The 16,963-nt window shown below is 45.2% G+C and overlaps 1 protein-coding gene across 3 annotated transcripts in view; it reads left to right on the forward strand.

Annotated features, from left to right (window-relative positions):
- The window catches only part of AOAH (acyloxyacyl hydrolase), a 211,623-nt gene extending 195,397 nt beyond the window's left edge, over window positions 1-16,226 (forward strand). For all 3 annotated transcript variants that reach the window (XM_030796658.1, XM_030796656.1, XM_030796657.1), the window contains 2 exons: window positions 6,352-6,428; window positions 14,377-16,226. In XM_030796658.1, the coding sequence (XP_030652518.1) occupies window positions 6,352-6,428; window positions 14,377-14,505 (206 nt within the window). In that variant the 3' untranslated portion in view covers window positions 14,506-16,226. The remainder of the gene's footprint in view (window positions 1-6,351; window positions 6,429-14,376) is intronic.
- The last annotated feature ends 737 nt before the right edge of the window (window positions 16,227-16,963 follow it).

Below are 16,963 nucleotides of genomic sequence, written 5' to 3' on the forward strand. Positions count from 1 at the left end.
GGAACATAATTGTCAACAAAGCAGAAGAGTCCTTATCTCTGTGGAGGATATAGAGAGAAGAGCTTTATTCTTGTCTGTCCAGAATTCCACTGGTGAACTGACATGCTTGGAAGCAGGGCCTCATCAGCCCTTTCTTGTCCTCACAGCAATAATAAACGCAGTGAAAAAGCAAAAAGTTGAATTAAGCTGAACTGAACATTCTACATCAACGTGGGAGAAACCTCCTAGGCATTTCTCCATGCTTGGCGATTCCCATCAACAGTTCAAGGAACTTCCTGTTTTGTAGTCTCCTGCCATTTGTTTAAAATAAATGTGAAGATCCAGTTTTGGTGCAGGGCCTTCTTCATCATCTCCTCAGGAAGTTAGTGGGCACCCCATTAGGGAAGGCATGTGGGCACAGTGGCACCACTGCGGGACCTGCCTCCATGAACATCTGATACAGCACTTGCATTTGATGTCTAGGTGCTGCCATGTCCACCTCTGAAAGAGCTAGCATTTCTATCTGGTTTTCGGGAACTGTGGTAGTGTCCTGACTTAATCTCAGAGTCAGGTACTGCAAAAGACATTTTTAACTTGAAATTTGAGCATTTTCCAAAGCAGTTGGAGGGATAATCCCCTCCCAGATCCATCTCTATAAGTAACCACCCATGCCTGGGCAGCTTGTCTTCCCAGAAACCCACCCCATGTGGGTACGATGTGTGGTTATAGAAAGAGCCCAGAATTTACAACTCTGTTCCTATTCCAGCTCAGACACAGAATAGCTGGGTAACCTCAAGTGAATTAAATAACCACCCAGCCTTTGTTTCCTTGTGTGTAGGATAGAAATAACTAACCCATGTAAGGATTAAGTAAAACAAAACTTGTAAAGTTGTAAGGACTCAGTCACTGTTAGTGGCCATCCCCCCGCCCCCACCATCATCAGAGTGTATGAAGCAACTCCTTCACTCCTGATGTCCAACCCACCCCCCGGATCCCTTCATGCCTGTGAAGTACTTTGAGTTCCTTCGAGGAGGGTATGGTAGAAATGCATCTCATTACCAAGAAGAAAAGTAATCTTTTATCAGAAATTAAAATCCTACAGAGCCACTTATTAAGTCTGCAGTCCTGATAGTCCCATGAAAATCTGTCCTCTCATTTTGGTACTGTATGTGATCTGACCATTGTGTCAAAAATATTCGCATTTTTCATGATACTAAAATTCACAATTTCACATCCTTGTGACAGAGCAAATTGCAGTTGAGGGTCCCTGTCACTTGAGGGTAGGCAGAAGACCCATTCATTTTCCTCCCTGACAGCCTCAGTCCAGCACTGAAAGATGATTACTCATCTCCAAAGACTTTTTGTCTCTTGCTGACTCATTCTCCAACTGCTTATGAACTAAACAGAGGCAGCAACTTTTCCTCCCTTCAGGAAATGCCAACTTGAGCAGGTGATACTCTTTTTCTTTGTCTGCACCACACCTCCCTAACAGAGGAAAGAAAATGCCACTTGGCTGACAAAGCCATTTTTACACTGACAGTTTAAATATACCTCCAGCTGCCCTCAGCTTCCCAGACAGCTCAACTGGAATCAACCTGGCTCTTGGTTCCCCCCACAATGAATACATTTGTAAAATCAGCCGATGACTTTATGGGGCTGGCCAGAAAGCAGCCTTTTGTTTAAAGTATCTGCTAGTGTTGCTGTTCATCAAACAGCTACCAAGTGTTGTATGAGTCTTCCTCCATTGTTTCTATTACATCTTTGAAAAGCTGGTCATTAGCGGTTTCTTTGACTTTACAAATAAACTACATTAAAGAAGAAGAAAACAAAACAAAATACATTATGCTCCAAATCTCCACAGATCATCCGTGATCATTCAAGAAACTTAATCCAGATATTCTGAAGAACAAATAGGAATTCATTGGTCTATTTTAAGCTACAGTCCAAAGTAGAAAGGAAGCTGACCAACTTACCGTGTTATCTTTGAATGGACCTTCCACTCTAAATCAATCAGGGAAAAAGTAAAGACCAGTGTCTGGTATTGCATTTCTCCCGAGAAAGCAGAATTTCACCCTGAGATAAACAAAAAAGGGATCTTTCCTTTGATCTTGATCACGATAACGATAAAATCCTAAATAAACACTTGCCTGCAAGTTACTGAAGCTCCCTTAAGTTTTACTGTCCTGATGGCTACATATATGTGATGACCCATAGCCCTCACAGACATAATAATCATATGGGGGAAAAAATAATGTTTACCTCTGTAAATAAACAGGTTGTAGTCTTAGTAAACTAGGAGCATTTTCTTTTAACACCTATTGTATTATTTTATATGGCAAGCAAGTTCTTCCAAAGGCTGGACTCCCTTGTAGTTGCTGCCTAATGTAGAGAAGGGATGGGGGTTGAGAGACACGAATAATTTCCTAGCAGGGAGGAATGTGTTATCATTGACATCATTTAGAATTGCTGGACTATGGTGATGATAAAAGGTGGACCTCTCCCACTGCCCCTAACCCTAGGGTACGCTCCTATTCCCCCACAAAGCTTGGCAAGTAAATATCCCTCCTCTTTCTTTGTGCTTTTTTTCCTGAGTTTTCCTTTTATGATCCCCACAATTATGGGATTGCTCAAGTCTCCAAGGGAAGGAGATGGGAATGGTCATCTCTTCTCATTTTGAAAACACAGTATAGGTTGAATATCCTTATCCTGAATGCTTGGGACCAGAAGTGTTTCAGATTTTGGATTTTGGGGGATGTTTTTGGATTTTGGAATATATGCATTATGTATACCAGTTGATCATCCTACACACAAAATCCAAAATTTTCCAGTAAGCATTTCCTTTCAGCATCATGTTGGCACTCAAAAAGTTTTGAATTTTAGAGCATTTTGGATTTTGGCTTTTTGGATGTGGGATGCTCAACCTGCATCACTATCTCTGATAACTGAATTATCTTGTTCCATGAACACATCTATCAACACCTCTCTTTCTTTCTCTAAGGGCCATAGTTTTCAGTTTGGTAATTAGTAACACAAAAAATCAAATCAAAATGAAAATAGCCTAGAATTACTTTAAGCCTAGATGCCAAAATTGAATCACAGTCTAAGAAACTCATGTATAAGCAAATCTCACCTTTGTAATATCAGGCTCCTAGTAAACATTCTTCTCAAGGAACACGATCTTGTTTAAACTGTGTTTCCCTAACAGGTTCAAATTTGCTTTCTACTGTGGATTTTCCAGAGCTCCTGATCACCATAATCCTTTTCTAGACTTTTTCTTAGCCATCTCAGGCGTGGGCTTTGATTCAACATGTCATTCAACTCTCTTTGCAAACATGGAGAGTCAGAAAGTATTTAAGAGGCTTCCTACCACCACTGCATCAGATGACCCCAGGAGAGTCCAGGTCAGGTCCATGGTTTGCTGTGCATCTATTTATTACAAGAGGACTCTGCCTCATGTCTTATTCATCCAACTCTTCACAACTTTCTAGTAAGCTCTGTCTGAAGTCTTGATTAGGCTTAATTCCCATTGGCCTGCTGTTATTAGCATACCTGGGAATTTTTTAATAACTGTCTTATCTCAGAATGCTGTAATAAAATACCATGAACTGGGTGGCTTATAAACAACAAAAATTTATTTCTCGCAGTTCTGGAGGCTAAAAGTTTAAAATAAGGATGCCAGCATGGTCAGGTTCTGGTGAGGGTCCCCTTCCATGTTGCCGACTGCCAACTTCTCATCGTATCCTCACATGGTTTAAAAAAAAAAAAAGAGTGAGTGAGCCCTCTGGGGTGCATTTTATTTATTTTTTAATTTATTTATTGTTGAGACGGAGTCTCACACTTTCACCTGGGCTGGAGTGCAGTGGCACAATCTTGGCTCACTACAACCTCTGCCTCCCACGTTCAAGCAATTCTCCTGCCTCAGCCTCTCAAGTAGCTGGGATTACAGGTGCCCACCACCATACCCGGCTAATTTTTTGTTGTTGTTTTTTTTTAGGTTTTCTTTTGTATTTTTAGTAGAGACGGGGTTTCACTATGTTGGCCAGCTGGTCTCGAATGCCTGACCTGGTGATCAACCCTCCTCAGCCTCCCAAAGTGTTGGGGTTACAGGCATGAGCCAACGCACATGGCTGGGCATGAATTCATGGGCATGAATCCCGTGATGGGGGCTCTATCTTCATGGAATAATTACCTATGCCATCATACTGCGGATTAGGGTTTCAACACAGGAATTTGAAAGGGACACAAACATTCAGTCCTTGCAACACCCTGTTGGGATTGTCTTTCATTCTTTCTTTTCTTTCTTCTGTTAGCATCTGTACAACATAAGGTGAAACCCAACTAAAAATAAAGGGAAAAGTGGGAAAAGGGACAAAACGTTAATCAAGAACTTTGGTGAAGCAAAAAGGAGCACAAGTAGAATGGAGATGATGTCATCTCTGAAGTCACGGAGGGGATGGGGAGGCTGACATTTCACCTGGCCTGGGCCTTTCTGCATCGTTGCTGATTTTTGTCTGAGGGACTCTTGTGGGACTGCAAGGAGAGATGGGACAAAGACCATAAAAGGACAAAGAGAACTGAGAGGGCTCAGTGGTGGTGATCCTAGCTCTCTGCATTTGAAGAAATCTTTCCAGATGCCTGGTTCTCCATTGATGACAATTTGCTGGATGTTCAGATTGGGAATGGCAGGGGATGGGCTGGACAGCATCCCTGAGCGCAGGGCCAGCACTGCAGCCAGCAGGGCAGTCTGGAACCCACAGGAGCTTCAGAGTGTCAAGTCCAGAGGGAAATGTGAGGCAGCTAGAATTGAACCTGAAGAAGAATGTTGCATTCCAAGGACATGCCAAAAAAAAAAAAAAACAGGCAAAACAGGCCAGGCAAACTGAAGACTGTGCCAGGCAAGCTTCCCCAAAACTGTACCTTTACAAGACCCTATGGCCAAGGGCAAGAAAGAAATTGTTGAAAGCTGCATGCTGGCTTGGCAGAACAAATAAACTTTCATGAGAGTGAGTGCTGTTTAAGCATCGATGCAGCTCTGAGCTTCCTATTAGAAGAGCAGGTACCTACCATTCCTTCAGAGAGAGGTGTTATTTACCAGCATGCCACAACTTCTCCCTGGAGACTCTGTGTGGCAGACACCACGTAACACAGTGAACAGTGTCCTCAATTTGAGTTTTCAAGAAATGCAAAGGCCACTTACCAATAGCTACTTCTTCCAACAGCCTCTAGTGAAACCCAGAAGCATAATATGACGCTGTGGCTCAGAGGCAGTCTTTCTGCCAGAGAATAAGCTAACAGGGGCTGGCGATTCAGTGTGTAGGACTCCAAACCATTAGTGTGAATTTTTTTCCTGAGCTTTGAGAAGGGCAGCATTATCCTCAGCCCCTGGGGAATGGAGGTTGAGTAGTAAGTGGGGATGCCATGCTGGAATATTAGGACTAATTGCAAAAGCAGCCTTGTATTGACCCAGCCCTGGGAAGTCCAGCCTGTCTTGTCCAATCAAAGCCCCTGACAGAATTTCCATCCTTCCTTTGGGATGAGAAGGGGAGAAACAGAGGGCACAGACCTATGTTCTTGAGTTTTCTGGGGAATGAAGGGTAAAGAACGGGAGGAACCTTAGCTGTGCCTGCCCCCCTCACTGGACACTGGGAAAGTGAGGGCGTAGCTTTGCCGGGAGCAGCTGGCTCAGATGCTGCTCTCTGGAGGCTTCCTAGGGATTTGAAGTTTCCTTGAGGAGTTCTTACTGACTGTATGATGGAATGACGTAGAGTTAATTGTGCTGTTGCCTTGGAGCAATGACATTCTTGGTCTCTCACCCCTGTTGAAGGACAGTTTCATTGCTTTTCATCACTTTGGGGCTCATAATATTTTTTCTGCAGCCATACTCCCTCTAAATGTGGCGATGAGATAATTTTATGTAATTATATTCCTGACGTACTGTATGATTTTTAAAGGCAAGTGCTTGACACATGCAGGCAGAGTCTGCAAATGGCATCCCCATGAAAGGGGATGTTAACAAAATGTTGGATTTTCCCTACTGTAATACCATCCTACTGCACCACTGAAAAATGACATGTACTGAAATAGATGTTGAATATTTTAGAGCTCACCTTTTCCTACTGCCCTCCCTGCTACACAAACCACATTCATCCAATGCTCTCACGTATTCCCTTCCTGAGTTAGAAAAAGCACACACACAGTGGGAAGATCATTTCTGTTCAGAAATCCCCCAGTGCAAGAGAGCAGCTCAGAGGCAGCTGTGGCTTGGTCAACATGGGCCCGGGAGGGCATGGGCAGCTCTCACGTCCTTGTCCTTGGATGTTGGCTGTTGCTTGTGCAAGTGTGTCTGTAACCCTCTCGTTGTGTGCCCTGCAGTCATACAGGAGTGGCAGAAGAGAGGGGGACAGCCCTGGCAGCTCATCGAGCCCGTGGATGGATTCCACCCCAACGAGGTAAGCACAGTCACATGGTGGCTGCAGAAGGCTATTTGATGGTTTGTTGGTTTTTAATTATGCTTACACATTCATGTGTTTATTTTTATCCTGTTTTGTTCCAGAAAGGATTTGAGGTAATGTACATACATGTATAAGATAGAAGGTTTAATAAAAACAAAGTGAAATTTGGGACAATAGGGAAATAAAGTAGAAATTATACCTGGATTCCTGATTTAATTTCTATAATTCATAAAATAAGTGCAGGGCATTCCTGAGAAACTGCCAGAAGGGCAGCTCTGTGTGATGCTAAAAGGGGCATTAAGCCATGGCTTCCGTAATATAAGAAAAATAAATCAAGCATTCCAAAAAAAAGAAAGAAAGAAAGAAAAGAAGGAAAATCATGAGGATTTTTTGGAAGTGAGACCCATGAGAAATTTATTCTATGGTCTTTCTAGAAAGAGTGCTGTATAGGAGAACAATGTCCTTAGCAGTATCCTGCAGTAAGAGCTGTTTCTCATCAAGGATCCAAAGAACAGTTCTGTAAAGTAGCTCTCCTCTGGTCCCTTCACAAAGCAAGGGGAGCCAGAGGGTGGGACTCTGTCCCCTCCCGGCTCCACTCCCATCCCATTATCCTGGCTTCAACCAGAGAAGCTCCACTTTTATCTGTTATATGTCCTGGACTTGCTCACGACATTTCTTTATTAAGAAGAAGAAGAAAAAGAAGCGGGGGAGTTGTTCTGCCACTTGTAAAATGTTGAAAGCTGCTCCTCTATGGGGAGGGATGGGCCATTTACTCTCAGGCAATACCGCATCACTAGAGCCTTTCTGCTCCAGCCGCTGGGGAAGCATGGTGTGGCTACCAAAGGGTACAAACGTGAGGGGCATGCCTGGGGGATGCTCGCTGGCTGGCCATCGAGACCCAGGCCACAAGAGGGCTGATTGTCCCCTCAAGAGCCTGAATGACGGTAAACACAGCCCACCTTCCTCCAAATCTAGGCTCAGCCAGTGCTGACAGGCAGGGCTAAGAATCACCTCAAAAGGAACAAGAATAGAAGGATGCCCACTCCCCAACAAATGAGTAAAAGTGGTGTCCCACAAATGCTGAGCAAATTTTAAAGTAAGTATTAAATGCCCACCTCACAGATTTAAATAGCCACACACAAAAAATCAGAATAATGCTCTCAGAATTTCTAACCTTCCTATCAATTGGATGAGTTGATCAAAGAAAATTATTGGCTAGATTCTGGTTAAATATCAGGGTCTGGTCCCCCAAAAATGATGTCTTTGGTTTTAGAAGAGTTTGTGTATATCCCTACTTTGTATTTTTTTTTTTTCTCGAGACAGAGTTTCACTCTTGTTGCCCGGGCTGGAGTGCAATGGCATGATCTCAGCTCACGGCAACCTCCGCTTCCTGGGTTCAAGTGATTCTCCTGCCTCAGCTTCCTGAGTAGCTGGGATTACAGGCATGAGCCACCATGCCTGGCTACTTTTGTATTTTTAGTAGAGACGGGGCTTCTCCACATTGGTCAGGCTGGTTTCGAACTCCCAACCTCAGGTGAGCCACCCGCCTCAGCCTCCCAAAGTGCTGGAATTACAGGCGTGAGCCACTGCGCCCGGCCCCCTTCTTTCTAGCAGTTATTAGGTAGTAGTTCTTGTCATTCTCTTCACAGAATAGCGTCTTACCCTTCTGATTCTGTAGACAATGGGCGTATGAAAAGATGGCCATGTAGAGTATCAGGAACAAACTAAAAAGAGGAGGATCAAAGACAGCTTTGTTTTATCCCCCAGGATGTATTTATCCCATCTATCAAATGACCATTCCGTCCCTGACTCTTAAAATGATTTTGGGGTTCAAGTCCTGTCAAATTGGGGCTCTATCTTGTACTCAGTTTCACCTATATCTGATTATTGAAAACACAGTCAAAAGCTGAAAATCAATATGTGCCGTAAACTTACGCTATTCCTGCAAGATTTGTTCACATGCTGGTAGCCGGTGATAAAGTGGCCAAGAATGGATAGCCAGGCCTAAAGCCTGCCTATTTGTCATGTATATTGAGCTGAAAAGTCCAGATTGGCAAAGTGCCATCCAAAACTATTTATTGAGTGACTACCCAGTGTCAAGTGCAGTGAGAATTCAAGAGTGAACAAGAAAATGCCCTGCCATTTAAAATTATAGTATAGAGTAGGAAAATGATGAGTAAACAGACAATTAAATATAAAGCAGTAAATGCCTCCAACTGTGCAAGTACAGAACACCACAGAGCATTACGGGGTGGGATGGGAGAGAGAGGTGTTCAAAAATGTTTTCAGGCCAGGTGTGATGGCTCACGCCTGTAATCCCAGCACTTTGGGAGGCCAAGGCAAGTGGATCACCTGAGGTCGGGAGTTCTAGACCAACCTGACCAACATGGAGAAACTCCGTCTCTACTAAAAATACAAAATTAGCTGGGCATGGTGGCACATGCCTGTAATCCCAGCTACTCGGGAGGCTGAGGCAGGAGAATCGCTTGAACCCGGGAAGCGGAGGTTGCAATGAGCTGAGATCATGCAACTGCACTCCAGCCTGGGCAACAAGAGCGAAACTCCATCTCAAAAAAAAAAAAAAAATGTTTTCAGAGGAGGTGATGTCAGAACTAAGACCATGAACTAGTAGAGTGAAGGGAAGCGAAGAGGGGTTGCAGGAAGCGTTTTGAGCAGAGGCAACTGCATGGGCAAAGACCTGAATATGAAAGAAAGAGTGGCATGTTGGAGGAAGTAAAAGCGCTCAGTATGGCCGGAGAGTATGATCGTGGAGTTGACAGAGGGAGAAATCTACCGCATATTAAGGAACCAGATCATGGAAGATCTGTCTGGGGCTTGACCTTGGTCCTGAGGGAGATGGGGAGCCACTGGATGTTCTCAAGCAAGAAAGAAATAGCCCGACTTGTGTCCTAAAAAGATGCGTGTAGTAGCGGCGTGGAGGGTGATTTGGTAGGGAACCAGTCCAGAGAGACGGAGAAGAACAAAAGGCAAAGGTGTATTTTAAAAAGATTTTTTAAATGACCAAACACAGAGTTACAGGACAGCAAGGCAAGTTCTTATCAGAGATTTTATTCAAGGAATCAAAGTCAAGTGCATCCTGGAGTCAGTATAGATCCTGCCCACTCTCCTCCCACATTCTCCACAGTGGTCCCAGGCCAATGTAAGGATGGCCCAGCATGACTCCAGATCATCAGGTGATGGAATAAAGCATCATGCTGTATTACAAGAAGCTAACTTGATGAAATCTGAAACCGCTTCTGGCTTTACTGTCTTATACATTGGATGTATTTATATGCAACTTAACAAGAAAGTGGGCTCTGAAAGATGTTCAATTACAAAGGAAAATACCTGGAAAAGAACCTCTATTAACCAGAAGATCCCACTTAATCAGAGCACCCATTCCCTAGCATTCATCTAGAATAGATTTTATTCCACACACCTGCTTAGTAGGGCAGCCGATGACCTCCTGAGCTGCTTGTGTGAACTGGCAGGAGGAGGGTGCCTCCATCCTCACGTCCTGAGGACAAATGTTGGGGTGGATGGTATATGATAAAAGTTTCCACTGGTAAAATGAATTAGCTTGCATCCATCTGATGGCATACCATGCACTGAATTACCCCATCTACTAAAAATACAAAAAGTAGCCAGGCGTGGTGCTGCATGCCTGTAGTCCCAGCTCCTCAGGAGGCTGAGGCAGGAGAATTGCTTGAACTTGGGAGGCGGAGGTTGCAGTGAGCCAAGATTGTGTCACTGCATTCCAGCTTGGGCAACAGAGCGAGACTTCGTCTCAAAAAACAACAACAACAACAACAAACAAAACAAAACAAAAAAAAAGAGATCTACCTTTAGTGACACATTCATTTTACTGTGTCTAAATTCGACTTCAATAAAAGCAGATTACAAAATGATATTCAAGAGGAATCCAGTGTGTGTGTGTGTGTGTGTGTGTGTGTGTGTGTATTCAGATATAAAATCAGGGCCAGGCACAGTGGATCACACCTGTAATCCTAGCACTTTGGGTGGTCGAGCCGGGCAGATCACCTGAGGCTAGGAGTTCGAGACCAGCCTGGCCATAATGCTGAAACCCCATCTCTACTAAAAATACAAAAATTAGCCCGGCATGGTGGCATGTGCCTGTAATCCCAGCTACTCAGGAGGCTGAGACAGGAGAATCACTTGAACCTGGGAGGCGGAGGTTACAGTGAGCCAAGATCACGCCACTACACTCCAGCCTAGGTGATAGAGTGAGACTCCATCTCAAAAAAAAAAAAAAAAAAAAAGATATAAAGTCAGAAAGGCTCTACACCTCATGTTAACAGAGGCTGCCTCTATTTTAATTACAGATGACTTTTATTGTGTTTTTCTCTTTTTGCTTAAGTGGGTTTTCAGTTTTTCTAGAATGAACAGATTTTGCTTTAATATTTTAGACTATGAATAGAGAAGCATAAAATAATATCTGTTGGGGAGGCTGAAGCAAGAGAATTGCTTGAACCTGGGAGGTGGAGCTTCCAGTGAGCTGAGATCTGGCCACTGCACTCCAGCCTGAGTGACAGAGCAAAATGCTGTCTCAAAAGAAGAAAGGAAAGAAAGAAAGAAAAAAAGAGAGAGAGAGAGAAAGAAAGAAAGACTAACTTGGATAAAGAGAGGAAAGGGTAGCTGTGCCCTGCCCCGTGCAGCGCCTCGTGGAAGTTATAACAGGAAATTGCGGTATGAGAAACCCACAGTAGGTACTCAGTAAATATTTGTCAAATGAATGAATGATTACAGTGGATCATTTTATCACAAGTCTCTAGTTTAGTGATAAGCATGCCAGTCTCATTTCAGACCCAATATTTTCTCAATGCCTGCTCATAAATATTTTATTCCTTATTAGAGTGACAACCAACTAATTGCATTCAAACCAAACAGTCACCAAATGCTCATATCTGAGCTCTTTCATTTTCGTTTCCCTCTTCTTGCCCTCACCCTGTCTCCTCCCTTATTAACATAGATAGGGAAATAAATGCCTTGGTACCACATAATTGTTAGAAAGAGCTTAGGTGTATCAAGTTGAAAGCCAGTAACACAAAAAAGAAGAACCAGTAATTTTCCACAGACCTGGCAGCAGCCTCCTTTGTTGAGAAATGGCAGGAAAACAGCCACAAGCTCAGGCCTCTATCTTCAAAGGTCCCGATCGCTTAGTGTGAGAGATGATCTGGCCCTCCCTGGAGCACTGGCCAGCTTCGCAGGCAGCCTTTGACGTGCTCCTGCTTTTAAGTGCAAAGAAGTATATGTGGGGTGTGAATGGTGTGTGTTTTTCCTGTGTGTGTGTGTGTGTGTGGTATCTGTGTGCTTTCTGTGGGGGTGTGTGGGGGTGAGGTATGTGTGGCGTTTGTGTGGTGTGTGTGTGTGTGTGATGTGGGGTGTATAGCGGGTGTAGGGGTGTGTGTGGTGTGTATAGTGTGTGTGTATGGTAAGGGTTGTGTGTGTATGTTATATGCATATGTGGTGAGTGTGCATGTGGTATCTGTGTGAGGTGTGTGTGGGGTGTGTGTAGGATGTGTGTGTGTATATGAGAGAGATGTATGTATGTGTGGTGTGGGGTGTGGTGTGTGTGTTTGTGAAATGTGTGTGGTGTATCTGTGTGTGGTGTGTGAGTGATGTATCTGTGTGGTGTGTGTATGGTGTGTATGTGGCGTGTGGTGTGGGTAGTGTGTGGGGTGTGTGTGAAGTATTTATGTGCTGTGTGGGGTTGTGAGGGGTGTGGTGTATGTATGTGTGGTGTGCGGTGTGTGTAGTGTTTCTGTGTGTGCTGTGTGTGGGGTGTAGGGGTGTGTGTGATGTATGTGTGTGTGGTGTGGGGTTGTGAGGGGTGTGGTGTGCATGGTGTGTGGTGTGTGTGGTGTTTCTGTATGTGGGGGGTGTGTGATATATGTGTGTGTGATGTGGGGTTGTGAGGGGTGGGTGTGTGGGTGGCGTTTGTGTGTGGTGTGTGGGGTGTGTGTGTGTGTGATGTATGTGTGTGTGGTGTGGGGTTGTGAAGGGTGTGGTGTGTGGTGTGTGTGTGGTGTCGGTGTGTGGTGTGTGGGGGGTGTGTGATTATGTGTGTGTGGTGTGGTGTGGGGTTGTGAGGGGTGTGGTGTGTGTGTGATGTGGGGTTGTGAAGGGTGTGGTGTGTGTGTGGTGTTGGTGTGTGGTGTGTGTGTGATTATGTGTGTGTGGTGTGGGGTTATGAGGGGTGTGGTGTATGTGTGTGTGGTCTCTGTGTGTTATGCCGTGGGGGAGACACTGCATGGACATGACCGAGATTACGCAGCGGGTTGAGTGAAGTTCGTGTCCACCTTAGAAGGCTCAGAACACATTAAAATGCTGAGGACTTTATGCAGTGACTGGATCAGTCCTAGTTTTCTCTAACTACTAAAATCTCACACACAGTCAGACACAGAAAGGACTTTGGATCACTTTCTGTCACCCACTCAATGTCCAGATGAGAGGGCTGGGCCCAGAGAGGGAGTTGGCTAGCTGCCTATTAGGAAAGGGACTGTGAGCTGCCCTGTGGGGAAAAGTCAGGGATATCCCTGAGCATCCTTCCTGAACAATGTATTCCCCTCTGGGAGGCCTTCAGCAATCACGTTTCTTATTGCTCAGCATTGAAAACCACTGTTGAGATGGAGCCATCTGGAGTCTGCAGGCCTGGCCAGGTCCCATTTGTTAAATGAGGGCATTGTCTGCAAAGAAAGAGCATTCTCCTCAAAGGCATGTTAATGACAAGCCAGACACTGGACAACCAAGAATGGACCCAGCTAACATCATGGATAAAGGGAAATCTGACATGCCACAGCAGAACCAGAGAGCAAGCCTCAGGCTGGGAGAGCCAGAGTCGAGCCTGCTGTGTATTAAGCTAAGGATTCCTCTCTGGCACTTCCGCCAAACTCCCTGCACTCACAGCCTGCCAGGATCCCCACCCCAACCCAGTCAGGGACCCAGCCAGCCTCCACTCCCAGGCATCTGTAGTTCTCCAGACATGCCATTCTCTCCCACAGCTCTCAGCCTTTGCACACACTGTGTCCTCTACCACTGCACTGTTTCCCCACATCATCCATCTGGGGAACTCCTAGAAAATTCATCTCAGCCGCCACCTTCTTCAGAGAGATCCCACCCCTTCCCCCACCAGACGGAAGTGACACCTCTTCCCTTTCCAGTGTGTATCGTCCTCCCAGCCCTCCCTGTGGGCTTGGTGGTGTCATTTTGCATGTCTGGTTACCTTACTAGGCTGAGACTTTCTGGAAGCAAGAACACACCACATTCATCTCTAAAACCCAAGCGTTAGGCCTGCAGTAAATGCTAGCTGTCCACAGATAAATGAATAAGTAGATTTCTGAGAAAGTGAATTTTCAATCTATTACTGAAAAAACAAATTCCATACACTTAGCAGCTTAACACAATACACACTTATGATCTCACAGTTTCTGTGGGTCACAGCTTAACTGGGTCCTCTGCTTAGGGTCTTACAAACGAAAATCAAGGCGTGGCATCCAGGCCATGTTCTCATCTGGAGACTCATCTGGGGAAGAACTGCTTTCAAACTCACTCAGGCTGTTGGCAGATTCATTCCCATGAGACTGCAGGACTGAGGAGCCAGCTTCAGGCTGGATGGCAGCTGGGTCACCCTCAGCTCCAGCCCAGAAAGGAGAGCCTCCGAAGCCAGTCACTAGCAAGGCCAAGCCTCACACAATGTGACACCATCGCTGAAGCAGCATCTCCTCACCACGGCCACACTTCCTCTGTTAGAAGCAAGTGATAGGTCCCACCACCAGCAAGGGAAGGAGGTTATACAGAGACATGGGGGTGGGAGTCATGGGGCCATCCTAGAGGCTGTATCTGGCAGAAAGCACGTGGGAAATCTTGTTGGTAAGCGATTTGTCCTAATTTCCCTTTTCCTCCTCCTTTGGGTTCTCTCTCACAGGTGGCTTTGCTGTTGTCGGCAGATCGTTTCTGGGAAAAGGTGCAGCTCCAGTGGCCCCAAATCCTGGGAAAGGAGAATCCGTTCAACTCCCAGATTAAACAGGTGTTTGGAGACCAAGGCGGGCACTGAGCCTCTCAGGAGCACGCACCCCTGGGGAGCACAGGGAGGCAGAGGCTTGGGTAAACTCATTCCACAAACCCTATGGGGGCTGCCACGTCACAGGCCCAAAGGACTCTTCTTCGGCAGCATCTTTGCAAATGTCTTTCTGTCAATTAAGAGCATATCTGGATGACTGTGCAACGCTGTGTGCTCCTGGGATCAGTAACCCTTTCGTTGTTCCTGAAATAAACTTTAATGAAGTGCTTTGGGTGCCATTCCAAACAAGAGAGTATCTGTACCCTTTACAGCTAATTGTTCTAAAAGGAGTTTCTAAAAACACTTAAGAAGTCCAGCGATGTTCAGCAATTTACCCAGGGTCTTGGCATGCCAGGGGACTGATCCTCCCTGTATTGTTGACTTCTTAAAAATGGCCTGGCAAGCTGAGGCTCCTCCTATGCAGGCGGCTGGCCAGCTGCCAAGGACTCACACAAGGGGGCAGACCAGGCTTCATGAGGCCCCCTTGAAAAACATAACACAAAACTATAAATACAAAATTAGATACGAACTTGAATACACATTTAGAATGGGGAAAGAAATCACCACAAATTACAAATGTTTAAAAGTTGACAAAGTGCCATATAACCTCACAAAGTCCAGAAAAATGACAATACAATTTTTTTCCTTTAAAGTATTTTATTAGTTGATTAGTGGGCATAAATGTACAGTTAGATAAAAGAAATAAGGCCTAGTGTCCGATAGATCAGTAGGGTGACTGTAGTTTACTAAATGCTATTGTACATTTCATTTCAAATCGCTAGAAGAAAATAATTTGAATGTTTCTAGCATAAAGAAAAGACAAATATTTAAGGCGATAGATACCCAAAGTACACTTATTTAATCTGTACAGGAAGACTCCAGAGTAAAGGGAGGGTCCCCCGGCCTGACCACCTCCCTTCTCCCACCCTATGTGTCGTCTCTGAACCTGTCACTTCCCACCCCTCTAAAAAAGACTTTAAATTCTCTTAGGCCTGACCACCCACAACCTTGGGGAATCACCTAACATCTAACCAGTTCCATCTTTTGAATGAGCTCAGGTGGGAAAACAAAGGTACCCAAATCCTGAGCTCTGACCTTACTCTGAGGCACAGCACCAAGGAACTGAAGGGTGGAAGAGGACGTTGACCCCATCTCACTTTCTCAGAAAACACAAATACTGCAAATAAACACCACATGGAAATCAATACTAAATACCACTATTGCCTGCAAAACTGGAGTCTGAGGCCAGGCCTTCTTCCCTGGATCAGGGGCCCGGGCAAGGCTCATTTACTTCTGCCTGCATTTTCTATGCTCCAGACACATTCCTTCTTTGAGATTTGACCAAGTCTTTCTCTCTGGCTTGAGAACGCCCTGTCCCTGTGCTTTGTGTACTTCTTGTAACAGCGCCTATCCCGTATTGCTGTACTGGTGCCCCTTGAGCTACTGTCTTCAGCCTTGAGTGTTCCAGAATGATGGTGTCTGAGGATTGTCCACTGAGAGGAACCTGAAGGGCTTTCCTGGGTTGGCATGCATCCCTCCCCATCTCCCCATTCCTGGAGGGGCTGTGGAAAAAAGCACCGGAACCTGAACTGCAGGCTCCATGAGATGGGTACCTGGCCAGTCACGTGTACTCCTGTGTCCAACCCCCAACACAATGCCTGACCACTGCAGATGCACAAGAAATAGCACTGAATGAATAAATGAATGAGAAGTTAGTGTTGCTCTCCAGGTCGCACTGTTATTTCTTGCTATTTAAAAGCAAAATCAGCAGCCTCTTTTTTGACACATTTGAATTAGACCCGTTGAATCACGCTCCTCACTCATCACGGTGAGAAAAGTGAGAAAGAAAAGCCATCAGAGGCGCCTTCTTCCCTGGGCACACTTGGTGAGGGGACTTGGGGCTCCTGTGTGATCTTCATCTAAACACCCCAAAACTCTATTATAATTTCTCTCTCCCAGCCGAGCACTGTGGCTCGCACCTATAATTCCAGCACTTTGGGAGACTGAAGTGGGAGGGTCACTTGAGCTCAGGAGTTCAAGACCAACCGGAGCAACATGGTGAAACCCTGTCTCTACAAAAAAAACAAAAATTAGCTGGGTGTGGTGGCACACGCCTGCTGTCCTAGCTGCTTGGGAAGATCACTTGAGCCCAGCAGGAGGTCGAGGCTGCAGTGAGCCCAGACCACACTGCTGCACTCCAGCCTGGGGGATAGAATGAGACCTTGTCTCAAAAAAAAAAAGAAAAGAAAAGAAAAAGAGATAGATATTTTCTCCTGTTATCAGAGGAGAGACCTGGCTTGCCCTTCACTGTTGAAATAGAGCTCACCATTTGCCAAATGAGTAATTACCAAAATTTCTATTTCCACCCACCATTGGCATTTTTCATTTCATGCTGAGCCTTTTGGGTTCAGGCCCTGGTGACAAAAATAAAGTCAGAGCCCCAGAAAAAGCA

The sequence above is a fragment of the Nomascus leucogenys genome, chromosome 17 (genome assembly GCF_006542625.1).
Source record: "Nomascus leucogenys isolate Asia chromosome 17, Asia_NLE_v1, whole genome shotgun sequence".
NCBI classification, from domain to species: Eukaryota; Metazoa; Chordata; class Mammalia; order Primates; family Hylobatidae; genus Nomascus; species Nomascus leucogenys.